At 37.4% G+C, this 22,247-nt stretch overlaps 2 protein-coding genes across 13 annotated transcripts in view; one reads left to right on the forward strand and one right to left on the reverse strand.

Moving 5' to 3' along the window:
* LOC145985313 (ecdysone 20-monooxygenase-like) overlaps nt 1-14,194 on the forward strand; it is a 72,874-nt gene extending 58,680 nt beyond the window's left edge. For all 5 annotated transcript variants that reach the window (XM_083119166.1, XM_083119170.1, XM_083119167.1 and 2 more), the window contains exons 6-11: nt 1,366-1,561; nt 5,786-5,948; nt 7,649-7,815; nt 8,915-8,993; nt 11,676-11,873; nt 13,747-14,194. In XM_083119166.1, the coding sequence (XP_082975292.1) occupies nt 1,366-1,561; nt 5,786-5,948; nt 7,649-7,815; nt 8,915-8,993; nt 11,676-11,873; nt 13,747-13,857 (914 nt within the window). In that variant the 3' untranslated portion in view covers nt 13,858-14,194. The remainder of the gene's footprint in view (nt 1-1,365; nt 1,562-5,785; nt 5,949-7,648; nt 7,816-8,914; nt 8,994-11,675; nt 11,874-13,746) is intronic.
* Nucleotides 14,195-15,377: 1,183 nt separating this feature from the next.
* The window catches only part of Jupiter (microtubule-associated protein Jupiter), a 192,043-nt gene continuing 185,173 nt past the window's right edge, over nt 15,378-22,247 (reverse strand). For 7 of the 8 annotated variants that reach the window (XM_083119177.1, XM_083119172.1, XM_083119174.1 and 4 more), the window contains 2 exons: nt 21,392-21,472; nt 15,378-16,263 (listed from right to left, as the gene is read on the reverse strand). In XM_083119177.1, the coding sequence (XP_082975303.1) occupies nt 16,130-16,263; nt 21,392-21,472 (215 nt within the window). In that variant the 3' untranslated portion in view covers nt 15,378-16,129. The remainder of the gene's footprint in view (nt 16,264-21,391; nt 21,473-22,247) is intronic. The other variant, XM_083119178.1, reaches the window with a different exon arrangement.

Genomic DNA, 22,247 nt, shown 5'->3' on the forward strand with positions numbered 1-22,247 from the left:
AAGAGCCCAAAATCTGTACATCTGGCACTGGATGAAACATTGCTTTGCTGAGTAAATACATAATTTAAGTCGGATTATAACTTTAATTAGTATCAAAAGGGTCAAGATGGAAAAGTTTTAATGAAAAATTACTCATGCTTAGGTGGTTTGTTGCCTTGCTAGAAGCTACTTTATGGATTTATTTTGGATCAGTTTATGACAGGTAATGAATGTTGTTGTTGAGGTTGGAAAGGAAGCCCATTCTCTTATAGCCATTATTGCATATGATTCTTCATGAGTTGTACAGGGTAATTAAAAGTTTGTTAAAAATGTTTAAAAATTGGGACAAACTGTTATGCAATGAATCCTATGCCAAGTGAAAGATGCACTCTGTTTTTTTCAGTCCTCGAAAGTGTTCAATACATCAACATTTGTCACACTGCACACATCTAGTCTGTCTATCATTGGGTTGGTTGGTCATGTGGCAGCCATTGACTATGCATTACTTTGTTGGCCACCAAGGTTACCAGACTTTTGTCCCCATGAGATTTCTTCTTGTGAGGTTTTGTCTGCCATTAGCATGGTCACTTCTGATATGCTGGGTTGGGTGTGGGCAGAATAATGGACTGGAGGCTAAATGTGTTCTATGTGAAAAAGGGTAGATATATTAAACACTATGAGAACTGGAAAAAAACTCATGTTTGTCATTCACTTGGTGTATGATTGATTACATGCAACATAACTTAATTATACCAATTTTTTAAAATCTTCTTTAAATAACTTTGTAATTACCCTGTATACTGTATTAGTTATTGAAAATAAGTTCTTTATTTCAAAAATGTCTTTTTTTTAAAAAAACAACTTGTAAACGAATCTGACAAATGAATATTGTAACATACGAGCTTAATACGTAGGCAATTGCTTAGGCTGTCAACTTTCTGTAATATGCTAATTCCATGTGGGACCCATAACAAATCTAGGATTATTTATTGTCTGAGTATTATTCAAATTGGGAGACTGTCTCTCCCTGATGGTGTAGTGCTAACATGGTAAAATTGTAATCAAGGGTTTTGAGCCACATAGTGATTTGGATCCCACTTTGAACTTCAGGTCCACTCCCTATTAGCCTGTCTGTGCATAAAGTGGACTTAGAACAGAAATTCAAATTCAGACTGGGAGAAACATGTGATCTATTCTCTCATTTAGATTCACCAGAAGAAAAAAAAATCAACCTGTGAGAAACTTTGATTTAGTTGATTGCAGTTTTAGCACATCCGCCTTAGGAAGTACTTTGGAAGAAGGTTGGTGCAGAAAAAATTATATTCTGTACCCAGTATGTGCCAGCAGTTTTTTCTGATAAACATGCATTATGTTCTGTCATTTCAGATGCAACTTTATTGGTCCTAGGACGAAGGTTAGGCTTTTTGGAAGAAAAAGTATCACCCAAAGCAGAAGCTGTTGCTTGGGCAATGAAGAATCATTTTATAACATGTAGTGAGGCATTTTTTGGCCTGCCTTTCTGGAAACTTTTCCCAACAAAACTCTACAAGGATTTTGAAAGAAGCGAAGATATACTCCACGAGTGAGTATTTAGAATATAACAGGTGCAAAACCCTTCACTAGAATGCATTTAAATAATCATGTTATGATTATTATTAAGAATGAAAGAAAAGCTAAGCTGCTGCTTTGAAATCAAGCTGTCCTATGTTCATCCAGGTTCAGGTTTAAGATAAGATTACTATATTTTAGGAGTGTACCAGTATTACAATTTTATCAATACCAACAGACTTACCATCTTCAGTTATCGTTCTATGTATCTTTCACAGGATGACAAAGTCCCTCTGTCTTTTTACACTTCATTCTAGTATCTACCTCTTCCTTGCTTAACTGTAGCTATCCACTTCTCTCTGCTATTTCATCATGGGAAGCCTTTATTCATGTTTTTTACAGATCCTTTTACCCATTGATTGGTACTAACCTGATATTCCCCGGAGATTTCTTCATTTTTACAGAAGAAACTACTTATGGTAATAAGTTCCTGTAGCATTGTCTAACATCTGGAAGGTGTTTTGTGTGATGTAATGGGTTTCTTCAAATTTAAAAGTTTGGGGCTCATTTGGAGGCAGGTGACTCCGGCCAAGTTCTAACATGCCTTTAACAGGGACTCTATAGATAAAGCCAGGGAGCCGGAGCAGAGCGGAGGTGGGGCTGCGTTAGCGGTTGGGGGTGGTAGGTCAATTACCCCAGGGGCGGAGCCCGGAATCGATAGGAAATTTGGACTCAAAAATTTCAAACAAAAATATTTTTTTAGTTTAAATTTCCCACAGATTCCGGGACGAAAAACGTGAATACACCTTAAAGAATGTTCCACGAAGCAGATAGGTAAGTACAAATGTCAAAAATTGACAAAACGAAGAAGTTATAGGTGTCCGGGAAATATCAGATTTTTACCCATTGATTTGCTTCTTTCACCTTGACTCATCTCTGCTTCTGTTTAGGTTGACCGTAATATTTTGACCCAAGGAGGTCAGTTTAGCCCCTCCTGAGAAATCGGTTATGCCAAATTATAAAATCATGATTATTATTAATTATTGATTCAAGTATGGAACACAACGATACATCATAAACAGTAAGTGAAATATGATCTCCCGTTGTCGAAATAATCATGGCATGACTTACATAGTTTTTCCGGACCCTTCTGGTCAACCTTTGATGTCATTCCTATGCTGAAGTTGAGGAATGCCAGAAGTATATCAGAAGAACCAATGTCAAGATGCAGGAGTTTCAATTCTTGTTGCAGGTTCTGTATTGAAACTATATGTATGCTTCTTGGCCATGCTTATTCACTGCTCTACAAATAATGGGACAAAACTTGAAATGAAGCTAAGTTAAACAGTAAGGTGTTTCACGACAATGGAACATTTTAATTACTATGAAGTGCTTGAAAAGCAGTCCAGCTGTTTTGCCACAGTGCTACCGTGACGCCAGTTTTAAAAAATCAATTATTATTTTTTTCTTTTTAAACATGAAACTTGTCTCAAATTTAGACATGGTTTTCAAGCTAACGCATAGACTTTTATAAAATGACACAAATAGTGTTTTTTAATATCATCAATGGAACATGCCTCTGAAACAGGACTGTCCCACTCAAAACAAGACATATGGTCATCCGACTTCTGTTTCAGTCCCTGAAGATGAGATTAACATAAACCAGGGCTTCAAATGGAAAATTTTCATGACACTGAACACTTTACTTCCATTAACATGGTGGTCCTATTTCTTTGTGGTTCCTAGAGGAACCACATTTTACAATCAGTAAAATGATACCCTTCAATACAATTAATAATAGTTAATATTAAAACATTTACATAAACATCAAATACATCCGACACAAGTCCTCTAGAATTTTCATCCCTTTTTAAAATTTAAACAGACTGAAATCTTGCATGATAGTCAGCTCGCCGAACTGGGTTAAAAATTAAATTAAATGTACATGTCCTCAGTAATCTGTCTCAATATTACTTATTAAAAAATCAATTTGACTGCTGAGTTAATCTGGCTGAACAGTCAACTCCACAAGATCAGACAAATAATAATAATTAGCAAAGTGAAAACTAAAACCACAAGCTGCAAAAAGATGAGGGCAACCAGTGGCGAAGCATCCTATGAGGCCGGGCCTACCCTAATATATTTGTCTATAACGGATTATTTTATTACTTATAAATTTCATTAAACGACGCTTAATAAAAGAAAACTGAAATTCTTGGTCTTCCGATAATTACCGCAAGTTTGCAACCCTGCCTGGAACCGTATCTGAGCATTCAGCGAGGCCCGCCCGAGAGTGCCTCAGCTCGTCCCATAACAACCTATGTGATTCGTGCGGGAAAGCATAATTTCAGAGGTGCGTTCGCCTGTAATGTAACCTGAGAGACCGGCCTCTTTTCTCTCTCTCACCCTCTCTCCCTGACTTCCGAAGAGTGCCGATCGTGTACGAGCACGTGACGAAGCAGGCAGTGGACGTACAGAGCTTGTTGAAGCAGGGTTTCCATGGAAGATTCAGAGCTGTGCCGGGAGCCGAGCACACCCAGCTGCTAACATGTAGCGAAAATGTGTTGCTAACACCTCTAAGCCTGGCCTCCTAACCTATCAAAGTAGGCATTATTAGAATTCTAACTGCAAATAATGCATGCAAGTTGGTTACCAGTGTTAAGTTTGGTGCTTTCAGCTCTTTTGAGGAACCGCTTTTCGCGAAGTGTTAGCTGCTGGATGTGCACCACACCAATCTCGATTCAGAGAGGGAAAGTATTTTATTTCTTTGAGGAAAGGGATATTGAGACGAAATTTCCTTTCATGATTAGTGACATAACTGAAAACGCGCTACTTTTAAAATGGGGCAAAGTACGTACAATGCAAACGTATAGAGAAAATCCATGTTACTGAAATTTTCTGGTCGGTGTGTTACACAGTCTGTGTTCTCATTTAGCATTTCATCATTTTCTAAATCATATTATATATTTTTTTTTAAAAAGTCGCCTGTTGAAGAAGAATTATATGCATAAAATAGTTAAAAAGAAATAATTGATTGATAGATTTAGTTCATTTTACTTAGCTTTCTGCCATTTTTGGCTAATTGGGAAGATGAGAAAGAACGATAATATGATGACATTGACGAAGGGACACTCACGAAGAACACCTATGCCCAGGTGGGGATTCGAACCTGAGGCCCTTGGCATAGCATGCTGTTATAACCAATCTGCTGCGGAGGTCAGCATTAAAAAGAAATAAACGCTAAGTGACGATCAAGTGAACCAACCATTTCTGTAATGCAAGAAACATTTACAGTACTGTTATTGAAGTAGCAAATAATTTTTACGAGCAGCTTTAATCTAACAAATGTAAGATGGCTAGGGCCTGACAGAAACGCTTTTTCATTGGGTGACGCGTGGTCAGAACATCGAGTCTCATTGTCACTTTTTTCTGACCTTCGAGACAGAAGCGCTTTTATTCTCAGATATCTAATCGAGACTAGATTAAAGTAGAATCTGAACCAATGCCTCCAGGAGGAATCGAACCTTCTACTTCTTCATTATAAGGCGAGAGCGTTAATCACTACATTATCCTTTACAATCACTATCCCGACTTACGTAGACGAGATTCAGGCAATATGTTATCTTTTATTTTCTAGGGGCTATATTTTAACGTACTACTGTTAAAAAAAATCACAAACCCTGCTCCATCCTGTGCCTACCCTTCCAGAGACAGCACGCTTCGCCACTGAGGGCAACATAAATGTGGTCATACTCTGCTAAGCATCCTCGCGGCAACAATGCATCACCATGTAGGGAAGCTTATATTAATATTATAATACGTACTATTTACTTAAACAATATTCTGGAAAATCTCATCATTCATCACCAGGAAAGCTTCAAAATGTTTTCTTGGCCAATTACAGTGTTTCTGTTAAGGTGTTTCTCCTCATCTAATGTGACAGTAACTGGTACACTTCTAAGATTAATTTCACATTCCAATTTTATCAGCAAAATATGCTGAGTAATTTTGGCATTTACACTTGCATACAGCGAGAAAATATAATAACCAGGAAAATTTTGCTGATATTGTTTTATGGGTAACAGGGAGGAAAAGTGTAAATGAGAAAATGTACAATTAAAAAGCTTGAAATCTGGGGTTCAACTGAATTTTGAATACTTTGTTTTATTCATAAAGTTTTAAATGGATAACTTAAAATTTTATTTTGTTTTAGCAACATTTAAACATTTATGTATAAAAAATGATTATATCTTCCTAGTATTATTTCTGCGATGGTGGATGAAGCATTAGAAGATGAGAATGAAACTGCAAACACAGACCCGGTTCAAGCTGTTTTCATGTCTCTAATGAAGGTACCAGAGCTCACACTGAAGGCGAGAAAGGCAGCTGTTATCGACTTCATAGCAGCTGGAGTCCAAACGGTAAGAATTTGTTATAAGACCTTACACGGTCACACTTTTCAAGTGACTGGTAGTTTTGAATAGCAGTAACAGCACACGGTTAAAATAAAAAAAATTAAATTACACTAGACATTTATAATGGATGTGGTTGAAGTGTTATGTAAGTGAAGTTTCGTGTTTCCACGTTGCAGAATTTGATATATTTTCTTCTCCGATTATTTTTGTCACCTCTCCAGACACGTACCCTTAGTGAATGAAGGCAATGGGAGTTCAAAATGAATCGGGCAGGGGGGGGGGGAGAGAAAAGAAGGAAAAAAAATATCCAATTCTGCAATGTGGAAACACAAAACTTCATGTACATAATACACTAGATATATTTTAAGATTGAGAACAGTTCAATTCAGAAATGACTAAATGTCTACAAATCATATTTATACAGTCTACATTCTATGCTAAGATATTTTTTTTGCGAAGAAGAAAAAAAATACATGTGCTACATGAAAAATCTGTGAAATAGTGGATATGCTATTCATGTCACCAAATACCAAATAAACAAACATTTGCTCATTTTGTTATTATATAGACAAAATTCATTTTAATTTCTATTCAGCAGCTGAAGAATGTTTTTCTTTAATTTGTATTGTTTTTAAATTTAAAATGCATAGCTGAAATCTTACTGATTGGCAGTGGTACATTTAACTAGGTGCGAGGTCTTCCCCAAATGTCCTAGAATCCAAGAAATTAAATTGTAAAGAGAGTGGTATTTGAAGTGGGGATAAGAGGAAATTTCCCATCTGGTTGATAATTTTTGGCTCGGGGAGCAATCATGTACAAACATAGGTTGGAGACTTAATAGTGGGAACAATTTATTTACAAATGATACAAAAGAGATACCTCTGTGAAACTTTTACAGCCCTTAGATGCAGTCACCAGCATTGTGTACAACCTGTTGCCAGCGATGTGGAAGTCGTTGTATACCTGTAGCAGTGCCTGTTTTGTTGATGGTTCGAATGGAGCAGTATATTGCCTGAAGAATCTCTGGAACAGTTTGGAAGGGAATGCCACAAAGTGGTTCCTTCACCCTAAGGATCAAATCAAAGTCATAGGTGCTTAAGCCGGGAAGTAAGGGGGATGGTAGAGCACCTGGCAACCCCATCGAGCGAAGAAATCAGCCACAGATTGCACTACATGTGCCCGATCATTGTCCTGCAAAATGATGAGAGGATTCAGCAGGAAGTGTCGCCTCTTCTTTCGCAATGCAGGTCATGTTCCAAAAATGAACAGTAATACTGTGCACTGACTGTCCGTCCTTGAGGTACAGTATGCATTAACATAACACCATCAACCAGTGTTGCCACTATTAAATCTCCAACACACGTATATAATCTATATAATATCTTGGTGCTTCAGGTGCAGGTACTGGAATTCTCCCCCTAGTGAAAATTTTTAAAATTTCACCGATTATAAATATTCCACTGCTGATTAGTACACTGAATGTAGATTGCATGTATTAATTCCATGATCAATTATATTGTGTATGTGTTCTCCCTGTCTTTCCCCACTGTAATGCTGTTTCAGTATTGTAGCGATTTAACATAAGAAAATAACAGTGATATTACATTTTAAGTTTATTCACCATTGTCCCCTGAAAAATGTGAAATTGAGCTCCACTGGGTGCATATCAGTTATTGATATTGTTAATTCTCTCACTCTTTTTCCAGGTGGGAAACACTTTGGTGTTTATTCTTTATCTAATGGCCACACATCCCGAGTGCCAGGAGAAACTGTACGAGGAGCTATCAACGTTAGCACCGAAGGGCTACCCTATAAGTGCAGAGGTCTTGGCAGATGCTCATTACTTAAAAGCCTGTATTACTGAAGCTTACAGGTAAACTTTTAAAAATAATCATGAGTGCAAAAAATGCCTTTATTTTCCAATTCTTTTCTTTTTTTGATAAGTTAACATCCTCTTTTCCATACCTCTGTGGGTTGTCTCGGTGGCCAAACACACATGGCCATATCCAGCAGGTGGCAAGAGAGACACTTGCCTCCTCCCCCATCTTTCCAAAAACTAGTGGTGTTAAATTTAATTTGATTTGCTTCATTGTGCTTTTTACTTGCAAAGGAAAGTACCATATTTGTCTGTGTATAAGATGCAGTTTTTTCCTTTACAAGTTGATCTCAGTTTTTCATTACCTTCACTTCTGGAAATTTTCTCGGTTCTCTTTTCCTTGTGGTGTGCGAGAGTATTCCAGTTATATAGAGTTAATATGCATGGATGCACATGCGCTGTCAACGATTATCACAGCTGTGTTGTATGAGGATTCAGATTTGTGATTTATAAGAGGTGTCAGGTGACTCCTCAGTTAGCTCTGGAGGTGAATGTTTGGGTTTGATGAAGAAGATTAAAATGTATTCTTTCCTAGTTAGATTAGGTAATATATTTATTAAAAGCAATGTACATATTGCTTTATTTTGGAAATACTGTAAATAAATTATAATACTGTATTCAGTGATAAAGCTATCCCCAAAAATGTGTACATGCTGGCATATACAGTAAATGGTATTCCCTTTTCAAATAATTCAAAATAAAGCATTTTCGAATTTGGAAAACTCATAAAACAATTAATTATTTACATTATTTAAGTGTTACAAAATGCTAAACATCACATCGAGAATTTGTTTCTGCAGTTTATAACCAATTTTTTCGAGTTAATTCATGTTTTACTTTGGTTATTCATGCCGAATTACCTGTTCAAACCTGGTTTGTAATGACCATATCACACATATTGTTGCTTTCATTTATGATCCATCAACAATACACATAATTTGTGATTAAAACTTCATTGAATACCCCGAGGAGCCAAAAAACAGCACATCTAGTGATGTTGATTTAATTAATAAGGGAATATATATTCTTTAAATGACAGCACATATTGTGCATCACAACATTCTGCAAGAGTTCAAACTTTCTCTCTCAATTTTAGGGTCCTTCCAGCTGCACCCATGATTTCTAGGGTGACTGAGTCAGATATGGTGCTTAATAAATACCAGGTACCTGCAGGGGTAAGTATTATTTAAGTTAATTTAACTATTTTGTGGGTAAAGGAGTTTGAAACTTAGTGAACTATGTGCAAATTGGATCTAATGTAAACAAATGATCTGGTTAAGTGTTCAGATAAACAGTTGTGTGAATGGAAATGATGCAACATCCTGTAGCAAAATACACTATGTGGAAGAAAGTCATTGGACACCATCATTTGTCTTGCCATCAATAGGTGGCCTTTGGCAGCGATAACAGCAGCCACTCGTCATGGTAAGCTTGGCACAAGGTTGTGTAGTACACCGAGTGGGATATTCCACCATTTCTCCTGCAGTACAGTCACCAACCCTGGAAGTGGAGAAGGACGAGGCGATCGCGACCTCAATCAGCGCTCCAGTTTGTCCCATGATCTTCGATAGGGTTGAGGTCAAGACTCTGAGCAGGCAAATCCAGTCGGGTGACATTATTTTCTGCATACCACTCTATGGTAGCCCTGGAAACATGACAAGTCGCATTAACGTCCTGGAACACACAGTCTTAGTTTCCATAGAAACGCCACAACATGGGGAGCATGGAGTTGTCGAGAATATCTCTGTAGGAAGAAGACGTCATATGGCCATACACCGGTACCAGTGGACCCACGCCATGCCAGCTGAAACAACCCCAGAACACTCGGGTAACAGACGTAATCCGGGTAATCACCATACCCACACTGTCCCATTTGATCGAAATAGTGTGAAGCGTCATTCATCGCTCCATAAGACCTTCCGCCATTGCTCCACCGTCCAGTTTCTCAGCTCTTTACACCAGCGTAGTCTCTGCCGTTTATTGTTTTCCGTTATCAGGGGGTTGTGGGCAGCGGCTCGACCATGATAACAGAGCGGATGGGCCTCCTTGCAAAGTGTCTTGGTCGAAACAGTCAAATTAGTCGCACTTTGAAACTCTTCTGCAATCGAATGCATCAGACGGGTCCTGTTTTTCCGAATCTCCCTCTTCAGCACTCTCCTGTCCCGGTCGTCCAATTTCGTAGGTCTTCCACTTCGTGGTGCAGTGCTGCAGTGTCCCTTTTCTTTCCACTTCTTGATGACAAAGGCTACAGTTGATTTAGGGACCTGTCGGGCATCAGCTATGCTACGTATACTCATGCCTCATATGGAGCAGCCTACTATGATCCCTCTTTCAAACATGCTGAGCTTTTTCCTGTCCGTCATTTTATCAGCGAATGATCTGAGAAGCCTCCTGCTGCCGTATATTTACCCGTCTGTACTCTCTTTTCCATGAGGAGATCGTTTCAGAGTTGAAACCGAGGTGTCCAATGACTTTCTTCCACATAGTGTATATCTAACCATTCTTCAGTGTAAGTTCAATAATGTACAATTTTTTTTTTATATATAAGATTATTGTTGCTACTGTTCTGAGCAATAATAATAATACTGCGTATCCCATTTTTCGCAAAGTGTAGTTTTTTAATGTTTTATCTTTCACCTCTTCCATTTTATGGGCCTCCCCGATGACGCAGTGGTAGCGTTGTTGCCTTGTAAACAAGGGGTCCCGGGTTCGATACCTGGTGGAGGCACATGTCAGTGGTTCGGATCCCACTTTAAACTGTAGGTCCAGTCCCGGTTAACCTTACTGTGCATAAAGTGGACTTAAAACAACAATTCAATCAATCAATCTTCCATTTTACCCTAGATTATTTCAAAGTTTTTTGTAATTTCAGTTAGTCTGTGTAATGTCCACCTCGAATTATCTGGACTCCAGTGTACATCTTAATAAATATATTTAGCATATGGGTTTAATGGGTTTTCCCTTGAGAGAAAATAAATTATGCATTTATTTCTCTCATTTAGCATTGCTTTTCTGCCTCTTTCGGCTAATTGTGACCATGCATATGAATGGTGATTAGATGGAATTGAAAGGACACTCAAGAAATACCTATGCCCACACAAGGACTTCAACTTGTGACCATCGGTGGCAAGATTGTAAATCTAGCATTCAACGTGTGAAGCCATCGAGACAACAAATTATGCATTATACATTTAGAGATGTAATTAATAAAAACCTAAGTTTGTTTTTATATGTAGAAGAAAAAAAGGAATTGTGGAAGTAAGAAACACTATATTAAAAGAAATACTAAATTAGGAAGATTATTTTTTCTATGACACGAACTGAAACTGTCTGCAGTCGAATTGATAATTATGTCTCAAATTGATCCACATCTGTGTTGAAGAACTCTACTTCTAACTTTTCTTTTTTAAGACTGATCCTGCAGATTATTGAAATTAATAGATTAATGCGAATCCCGCACTGTGGCCTTGCATTGTAAGACGTCATGTTTGGCTACGGCTATGGGATGCGTGCAGGTTCGAGTCTCCTGGGGGAAGCATAACAACTTTTCTCCTGAGATTTCGGCCTGTGTATGGGACCAGTGGCAACCCACCATCGTGAGGAAATTGGGAAGCTACGAATGAGTAGCATGACCCAGTCATAGAAAACCTACGACGACAACTGGGGTTCGTTGTTCTGATCCCACGTCACCCCATAACAGATGTGAGTGAGGCCAGCAGCGAGTAGGTAGGCCCTGGCCCTCACTGGCTGTTGCCCCACGAGTTTAGATTAATGCAATATCAAATGGAGACAAGATTAAATGTTTAGATCTGCAGATTAGACAGTGTTCATGTGTTTCATTTTCTCCCTCTTTACAGACAGTTGTATTGTGCCACACATGGCTTGCATCGATGCAGGAGAAGACTTTCCATAATGCAAAGGTGTTCAACCCTGATCGATGGCTTAATGATAAGCAAAAGACCAGCATATTCCTGCCATGTGCTTATGGCGTGGGCAAGCGGGTGTGTCCAGGGAAGAGGTCCATGGACCAATTCCTTCCTGTTGTTCTTGGAAGGGTAAGTTCTATATTCTAAGTTTGTCCCGACTTAAGTGTAAATACGGGACCACCTAGGTATTTTACTATTGCAATCATTACCATCAAATAATGCTACTTTTTGGTCAGAAGGAAAATGAATCAATTGGTAATACCTGGAGGAAATTCATTGTTACGATTTTATATGCATTAATTTACAAGGCATATTCATTTAAATTCATAGCACAAAGATATTAAAATTAACTTCATTATGAATGCGGAAAACGTGGTTTAAGTATTACCTACGTGAAGTTTCATGTACAATTGGATTAATTTCAAAGACTTACTGCCTTCATTCACTAAGGGTACAGCATCTGCAGTGGAGATGGTAGTGTATCACTTTCTTCTTAGTTCCTGGGCAGCGGTAGTTCAATTTTCTCCTGTTTGGTGTGTTTTTCCTGGCTTGCATCCTCTGCTGTGCTTTCTGCTTTCCATCGTCGGGTGCCATTGCCAGGTGGTGGATGGGCTGTCTGCTGCATTGCATTGCTTGGTGTGGTGTAGTTAATGTTCTTTGCATGGGTGGAGGGGGGGGGGGGGGTTGAGTGGAAGCACTGCATCTTTTCTTTGTCTGGGATTTTTTAAAGGACAGAGTGCCAAGTTGGGTGTGCCTGTCAAGGTTCCGCACTGGTTTCTGTTGGATGATGGCATGGGCTTCTTTGATAGTATTTTCTATGATAGAGCCAGTTGGGTGAAGTGTGGATGTGGAGCAGATGGGAGTGGTTTGTGGTGTGGAGGTGTTGTGAAAGGTGTTATCCTGTTGTCTTTTTTTGGAATCTTTTGTGTTCAGCAATCTGTTCTTGAACAGTGTGGATGGTTCTGTTGATGTAGCTGTCATGGCATTAGCATGGCCTTGTAGACACCAGGGGATGCAAGTTTGGGTAGGGCTCTTCCAATTAGGGATACAGGTTGTCTGATGTGGTGGGGTGGTATGAAAAAGCGATCCGTTTGGGTTATCTCTGTCTGTCTTGTAGTTGTCTGAGCTGTGCTTCTGCTCTTGCGCACCGCATGGACAGCTCAGTGTAACCGTTGCTTAGTCCAATTTCAGTGATTCATGCTATTTCATCATGGAGGTTGTCTTCTGTGCAGCTGTGTGTGAAGGCTCTTCTGTAGAAATTCATCCACACTTTTGTTTTCTGTTTTGGTAAGTGGTTGGATTTTGCATGGATGTACTGACGGTCTGAGCCAGGTTTCCTATATATACGGAGGTGATGAATTTGTCTTGGCGGCATCATATGCTGTAGTTGGGAAAATTAAGTTGGCGATTTTCTTACTTTTCAATGGTGAATGTTTTGTTGGGATGTATGCTGTTGAGGACAGTCAGTCCCAGACAACGAAAAAAATGCAGTGACCCTACTCGATCCCCCTACCACACCGAGCAATACACTGCAGCAGACAGCCCAGCCTCCCCTCCCCCATCAACCACCTGGCAATGCCACCCTATGATGGAAAGTAGAAAGCACAACAGACGCTGCAAGCCAGGAAAAACACACCAGCACCACCAAATGGGAGAAAATGCAACTACCACCACCCAGGAACTAAGAAAGAAATGACGCACTACCATTTCCACTCCAGATGCTGTACCATTAGTGAATGAAGGCAGTGAACCTTCCAAATTAATCCAATTGTGTAACACGAAACTCCACGTAGGTAATAAAATTAACTTCTTACTTAAATGTATATGAATTACATGTTTCTTGTGACAATCGAATGTATTTGCTTGTTGATTTTCGGGAGACACTGTCACCATTCACAAAGGCTATTTGATTTGAGAATAGCATCGTGGCAGTCTTTCATGAATTCACATATTTCAATAAAATCGTGGAAAGATGTGTTACAACTCTTGTTTCTTGTTTCAGCTCATTCAAGAATTCAAGATAGAATTTGAGGGAGAACTGGAACTGCAATTTGAATTCATAATGTCCTGCAAGGGGCCAGTTGACTTCATTTTCAAGGATCGTGAACTGTGATAATGTCTACTTTCCTTGCACATATATGTATATAGTATGTATATATAGTTTTACAGTGGTCAAGATGCTCTTTTATGGACAACAAGGGGTGGGTTTTCCCTCCTCTTCAAATGCAATCTCTTTGATCTCCTTATTTGTGATACATCTCAGATGAAAGGAATGTAATTATGATTTCTGTTCTAAGCTGTGTAATCTGTGACACATTCCTCATAGAGAGCATTGTCACTTTCAACTTGATCTTATATTGTGCCAATATGTGACTTTGCAGAGTGGTAATATTTTATGTAAATAATTATGTGCATTGTGATTAGCTGAAAATATACATGCATGAATCTTTTATACATATACATTTGTTTAGATCTAAGGCTCAGCAAGACATTATTTACAGTGTGTTATTAAAATGGCATCCAAGGACAACAGAAATATATAGAGGACATCAAAACAAACAATTTATCATGGCACAATTACTGTCGTAGGCGAGTTGTTTCTGGGCTACAAATATTAAAAAATACCTGTATACTTGCAACCCAACATAACATTTCTTCTTATTGTGAAGCAGCATGTGCCAGTGTTGCAAAGAACACATTTTCTGCAAAAAATAACAAACCACCAACCACATTGTGTTGTAAAATGTAGGAAGGAACATGCCCATTTCCTTTTGGATATGTTATTTGTTTTTCCACAACTTTGTGCACAGTTGGTTTACTTCTCATTATGCTGAGCTATAATGTTTTAAAGATCATCATGTAGGAAGATGTGGTGCTCCACTGGGAATCAAACTCACCACTTTTAGCTTGTGGAGCAATACCTGATTGCTTTTGCTACAATAATGATTGGCAATAATAAGTACACCAGTACATTTCGGTTACATCAAAAGCAATTTGAACAGAAATGCTCTTATTAGAGCTTAGCATACCATAAATGGAATGCTGCAGTTTGTGTACACGTCAAATGCAACTGCCTGTTAACCACAATTGGTAAACAATACAAAGGAATACACTCAGCACACAATTACAGAATATGTTTGTTACTGATGCAGTACGTATTCTTAAGTTATACTTACTATTGATCCATGATTCGTTAAACCATAAGGATCAAAATATTTCTTCTGACTAAAATGATCTTGTTTCACTAAGCATCTGCCTCTACAATTCCTGCTCTAAATCTGAATGCTTGGCTTTCTGAAAAGAGGGGAAGGTGCATAACAAGACAAAAACAGTTTCATTTCTAAACCTGAGAGAAACCTGTTTAGTGTACCATTTATGTACCATAAGGCACTAATGGGTGAAAATAGTGCCAAAGAAATGTTATTACGCAGCACCCAATAACTTCAGCACTTTCTCATTTCGCATCAAGCGTTTTGAAGCACTAATAATACTGCTCCTCAATTTAAAATGATTCATCGCAACAAACCTAGTGATGAACATGCACTATAATTTATGCAGTACAGCAATGTTCAGTATTTTTTATATTTAAGATGGGCTAGTGTTCCAGCCTTAATAGCAGTTAAAACAAAAAACTTTCTAGCAAATATTTATTAATGAAAAGAAATGTACAATACAATGAAGAAAAAAAGACTACTACCAATGTTGAATCGTTAAAAATATTACAGTAAAAGAAAAAAAGCTAGTTTACCAATGCAATAAAAAAAATAAGCTACACTTAGTTCATTATACTGAAATTAATTTTCAAGAGTTTTGATAACATTTTTAATCAATGATTTGTTTTAAGCATGCAAGTAACAGCTTGGTTACTATTTAGCTAATGGAGCTTGATGGAGGGCAAATTGCCAGGAACTAAATAAATATATATGTCAATATGTACATGTCTTGATTTACTGGATTACAAAGCCAATATATTAGTTAAGGAAAAAAAAATAGAAGAAAGTTCACACTAAAACATGACCTTCCCCTAACATATACAAATCCCATCCTTCATGGCATAAAGGCACATTACAACACACGCACAAATTTATCTTCTTTAGTTTCGCCGGGATTTCTATGTGAACACTCCAAAATATCTTACAATGTAAAATAAAAAATGGGTAGGCAAAATCTACATTACCATGGCATTAAAAAAATCTCTCAAAAAAAAACAACTGCCAACTTCATTTGATCACGGAATGCATAGTAAACGTGTGTATATATACTTCAAACAGTCTGATTCAGTAGAGTCCTTGCTTTAAGCAAACTGTATTGTCAGACTGGGTAACAATGTTCTCAAAAGATTTTGATATAGGAAGTTGGCTTTGGAAACAATACTGCCAAGCCCATCACCACAGTTGGGACGAGTATCCACCTGGAGGAACGCGTGATCTCAGGGGGAGTTGCTGCGGCTGGAGCGGCTGTGGGGAATGCTCCTTCTCTTCAGTTCCATTGTAACCTTCTCCGGTTACAGGATTGCCACCTACAAAAAAATAATACAATTATCAGCAAAGTCTTTAACTTGCAAGAAATGCTTCAGATGCTCATTGTCAACAAACAAGAACAAAAATTGTTTCATGTTTAATCAAAATGATTGTCATACTACTGCAGAAGTATAAGAACTAAATATATTAGATAAATGTTTAACATAATCTTGCATAAAATTTGAACCCAAAACCTATGGATGTGACAAATCTGATTTCCGATGTATTCAAATCAACTAAAAATGGCTTATCAGAATAAAGTAAAAACTTATGTTCTGTGCAAGTATCAAATATCACAGGACATTAATAATACATTAACATTTTTTTCCAGAATGTTCTGTTAATTGTACATGTTGGAATGGGTTAAATAACAACATAAAATCATCTGCAAGTGATGCAGATCACAAACGTCATATTGAAAATAAGATTTGCCCATTTTAACTTCATTAAATAATAAAAAGTTATTAGCAATGAAATTGCAAATTTCTTGCTTCATCACATCACTACCAGAACTTTTGGTTGAGTCATTGCCTGGTCACCAAATGTGGATAGCTGTGTCTTGAAGCGAAACAAAATTAATATTTGTTCCTACATCTGGTAGTAATACTACAGTGTGTTTCAAAAGTCGCGCAACCCAAACTTTGAAAATTTATATCACGAAAACCTTAAGAAATATTTACACCGGGTTTGCTGCATTATAAAGCCTCATCCTTTGAGATATTTTTCAATGCTTGACTTTATAAGTTTACTCCATACAGAAAATGAAATAAATTAATAACTGGCGGAAGGCAGTGTTACAATTTTTCCAGAAAAACACTTTTGAGTGAGAAAACTATATAAGGAATTATCGGAGAGCCTCAATTAGACGTCTGATGACTGATGCCATGTCAATCTGTCATTTGTAACCAATAATGATCATGTGCAGCATTTGATGGATTTATGATTGATTTTATGGTTTGAGTGAAAAAGCACCTTTTTTGGGACATATCTCCGCAGCTGGCAACACTAACAGGTTGAAATTTTGTCACCAGACGCATGCAACACGTGCCTAAGTATTGGCCACACATTTACGTCAAAAATCATAAATCATGATTTTGTACCGAAATTGGACTCTTGAGAGAATCCTAGGCTGCCCCTGAATTTTCTTCGCTCTCGTTTCGCCACTACAGTGCCCGGGTGATTCAGCATGGCATATTCATTGGAGCAGCGCATTGTTGAAGAGTATTTTACTACTCATTCTTACACTCATGTACAAGAGGTTTTCCAAGAAAAATACCCTGCTTCTGCTGTACCTCACAAAGCAACTGTTTTACAACTAGTGCGTCGATTTCGAGAAACCCCAAGTGTATGCAACAAAACAAGAAGTGGTCACCATCGCATTTAACCCCTGCCAAAGTGGGGGATATGCGTAAACCATGATAACTGATTTGGTGTTTTAAGTCCACATTATGCATAGTAAGGCTAATCGGGACTGGACCTACAGTTTAAAGTGGGATCCGAACCACTTGTGCCATCACCCGTGATGTGCTGAAAATAGTCATGCGATTCACGAGATGGTGGTAAAAAAAAAAAAAAATTGTGTACTGTGACACATGAGTATTGCTTTTACTATTGTTGTCAGACTCTGTCGGTTTTCCGATGACAAAAATCAACAATATTCAACACCAAAAAATAATCCCACATATTGTTAAAAGTTGGTATTTAGTGTTGAAGATCAATTCTCAGATGTTTTCAGCAAATTTACAATGTTTATAAAATATTGTAATGGCTTTATTTAATAAATGATGATAACCAAGTGATAGCCTACATGATTAGTTTAGCGATTTAATCAGAACACTTAATGTCCAAATTGTAATAATAATAAAAAAGTAGACTTGTAGAAGCTGCATTTATGACTCGCCCTTACTGTTTCGTAACAAGCTCAGGTCAGCTGTGTTGGAATGGCAGGGTTGCCAGATGCGTGGAAATTTACACAAAGTCAAATTTCAGCACAAAATTATGATTTTGATTTTTCTCGTAAATGTATGGCCAATACTTAGGCACGTGTTGCGTGCGTCTGGTGACAAAATTTCAACCTGCTAGTGTTGCCAGCTGCGAAGATATGTACCAAAAATGGCACTTTTTCACTCGACCGTAAAATCACCAGTCATAAATCCATCAAATGCTGCACATGATCATTATTGGTTACAAGTGACAGATTGACATGGCATCAGTCATCAGACGTCTAATTGAGGCTCTCCGATAATTCCTTATATAGTTTTCTCACTCAAAAGTGTTTTTCTGGAAAAATTGTAACACTGCCTTCCGCCAGTCATTAATTTATTTAATTTTCTGTATGGAATAAATTGATAATGCTAAGCATTGAAAAATATCTTAATAGATGAGGCTTTATAATGCAGCAAACCCGGTGTAAATATTTCTTAAGGTTTTCGTGATATAATTTTTCCAAGTTTGGGTTGCATGACTTTTGAAACACACTGTATAATGAATTTCAAATAGAGAGAGACCACACAAAAGTCTGATATATTAATGCTAACGACATACATGTACCTGACAATTAAATCATCATAGTTAACATTTTATAATTTGTACAAACATAATTTCTTCAGGACTGATTTTATCAACAATTACACATGCAGATCTTTGTTGAGAAAGGATGTTGTTGTTTGTAAGCCTAAGGATTGCCTTGGTGGTACCAGTGGCTGAAGTGATGGTAAATTCTGTTACATTGAGATGTAAAAATTATTTACCTGAATGCTTTATCTGGTGTAAAGTGTTAACACAAGGAGTAAAATACCAGTATGCAAACATATAAAGTTATCTGTATTTGAACATGAGCAAACTTTCTAAATGTATAAATCATACTTCAAATATGACTAATATTCAAGTATAGGTACTAGAGTGCTCCAATGAGCATTTTTAATGCGAACAGCAAATAGTTCGCACGGGCAATGCTAGATGACATCAGAATTGATAGGTCTTCCGCTTGATCGAAAAATGCTCGAACGAGCGGAATACACTCGAACTCTCGAAACCTGTTAGTACATGTATTTCTGTCATTTGTCTATGGTAGTGGGTCCTCAAATATGAATCATGAAGTAAAAGACTAAGTGAAATTGAAAATACAGTGAACATAGTAATCATATCCATGTTAAAATGCAGTTTTGTATATCTTACAGAGACATGTGAAAATGAAATAGATGATTATGGGCAGAAACTACCTACAATGTAAATTGTATAATTCTAAATGTTCATTTTACATCAATTTGCAGTTCATATTCCATATAAAACAAATGTTCATGAGCATTTTTCTTTCATATATGCTTCAGGAGAGCATATGGATATTTTCTGTGAAGAGAATATGTGTGAAACCTAGCACATGGAATACACTACACTAGAATGAAAAAGAATTACATCTACACCAATATTTGTAATACAATATGTCTATGTAGTTTGTTTTAGAAGAGAAAATTCGTTGAAAGGTACATAACAATTTACTGAAGGTCAACTCAAGTGATTACTACTTACCAATCTAAAACTACATCATGTAAAAACTACTTACAAATCTAAAACTACATCATGTAAAAACTACTTACAAATCTAAAACTACATCATGTAAAAACTATTTCATGCTACAACGATTTCTTATACTGAATAGTCTGGACAAAACTACTAGTATAGTGTAAATGTACTGTTCAAAAATCACATGTAGATGGATATTACAAATTTCAACAAAGCAACTGGTGCAACTTCAATGTCAATTAAAATATACGATACATGCTACTCAAGTTCAAATTGAACCTCAGGTGTGTCTCAGCACCAACTTGTTTGCAACTCTGAATTTTTAAAACATCTTGATATTCTGAAATATCAGATGTTTAGGATGCCTTCTAAAGCATTTAGAACTTTCATATGAACTGCATCTGTTGCTGTTCAAATATTTGTAGCAGTGTCATGGAACTGTAAACCTACAATCACAAACAGGCATGGGGCACTTCTCCCAAATATCCACAACAAGCGTTTGTGGAAAATATTATGTCGAATATAATTGGGGACTGAAGTGTTGTGTATGTATGTTCACATTTTCTGGGCTTCACAAAGATGACACCATCATTGAATTTGTATTTTTATTCATTTGCATTGTTTCGTGTCATTTGTGACCAATTCCAGAGATGAGGATGAACGTGATTCATAAAACTGATGAAAGGACATCCAGAAAGAACCATGCATGCCCAAAGCCTCTCAAACCTAGAGTGGCCGCTAGCATGATTGTGAGTCAAACACTCAATGTGTTCACCACTAAGGTGGCACGAAATTCTTGTCACTTTGATTTTTCATTTTACATTCTATATACCAGAATTTGCACTTCGATACATTAATTTTTAGACCAGGCATGGACAAGCAACAGTACTGGAGCATTAAGAGGGTTGGGAAGGAAGCAGAATGTTTCGTCTGTCACAATCTTCCAGTGGAAAACCTCTTGCCAACTATTCGTAAGGAACAGTGCAACGAAATGACATGATAATCATGGCAGAAGAAACGGGCGGTGGTTCCTTAAAAAGGGTAGCACCTTCCCCTGAAGTACTTTCTATCTTTCTATGCAAGTAGCTTGCACCACAAGTGCAAACCTCCTCTAGACCATGGAGGTAGTTCCTGTTTATAATACTATATATTGTTCATGTCAGGTATATCACGCAAATCCAGGACCTGAAGTGGAAAATGTTAGCTGGAAGATGTTTGGTCGAGCCTTGGGGTTAGTTGAGTAGATGGTTAATGTGATGACAATGGCAGGATACCCCCCCCCCCCCTTTCCTCACTTTCAGCACTGGGCAAATCAAATGAAAATTAGCCTCAGTGAGCTATCATTTTTGGATCTGCCACTGATTACAATAGGCAATTCAACCCACACAAGTCCCCCTTGTGCTTTAGAACTTAAAAATTGTTTTTCATAATTTGTAATTTCTTCGTAGCTCGTAACAGGATGAGATAGTCACTGATACGACATGCCCAAAATAGACACATCACAAAGTACTGGATGGACACATGCAGTCAGAGTAATTGCAATTAGTCATGATAATCAAGTGACCAGAAAAGTCAGTATAATTCATACGTCAACCAGATAGTTACCTCGACCTCTAGAGCTTCGTCTCACACGCATGTCTGAGGAGTCCATTCCATCCCCAGTCACTGGATTACGAAGTGCGTACACTGGAATAAGTACAACAAGCATTCCACATGCAAATCACCAACACCAGATAGTAAGAATGTGCATTTCCATGAGCAATTATGAACATGCAAAGAAAGCAAACAAAGTTACAAGAAATCTGACAATGCCATGCTCTTCTATCAAACCATGCCACGTAAGCAGTACTACAAGGCGAGGAAGATTTCATTAAATCACATATGCTCAGATTAACTGGGTGCTAATCAGGTTAAGGATAAATTATATTCTGCATTCTGAGAACAATGTGTTTCTACGACACTTTTGGAAAACAATATTTGTTAGTGTTCCTTGTAGTGCATTATGCCCTTCCAAGCTTACATTATCAATATTTTTTGTTCAAAATTCCTGTGCTGTACACCTTCTGCAATGTTAATGTTCAGAGTATTTTTTACTACAATAATAATTATTACATGTGCTCATAGTGTCCTGAGCATTATGATAATCCTACGGGGTTTTAATGGCTGCTAAGTTAACCACATGGTTTTGGATTTCTTTCGTCACAAAAATTTTGGTATCAGATGTTTTATGTTATTTCATATAGATATTCCATTTTTAACAAGTGATTAGGCAATGTAGTCTGTTCAGTCTCGAACAAAATAGTTCTTTGCTAATGTGCAATTGAAAATGTAATTTCTTACATGTTCCTTTATTTAACAATGCATTTTCCAGACTAAATTAGGACTGCCTTCTGAGATGGTTCCACAGCAGTAATTTTAGTTTTAGTATTTGCTCTAAACATAAAAATCATGTAGCTGTCTC

Source organism: Lepisma saccharinum, chromosome 3 (assembly GCF_977018435.1).
Source record: "Lepisma saccharinum chromosome 3, izLepSacc3.1, whole genome shotgun sequence".
NCBI classification, from domain to species: Eukaryota; Metazoa; Arthropoda; class Insecta; order Zygentoma; family Lepismatidae; genus Lepisma; species Lepisma saccharinum.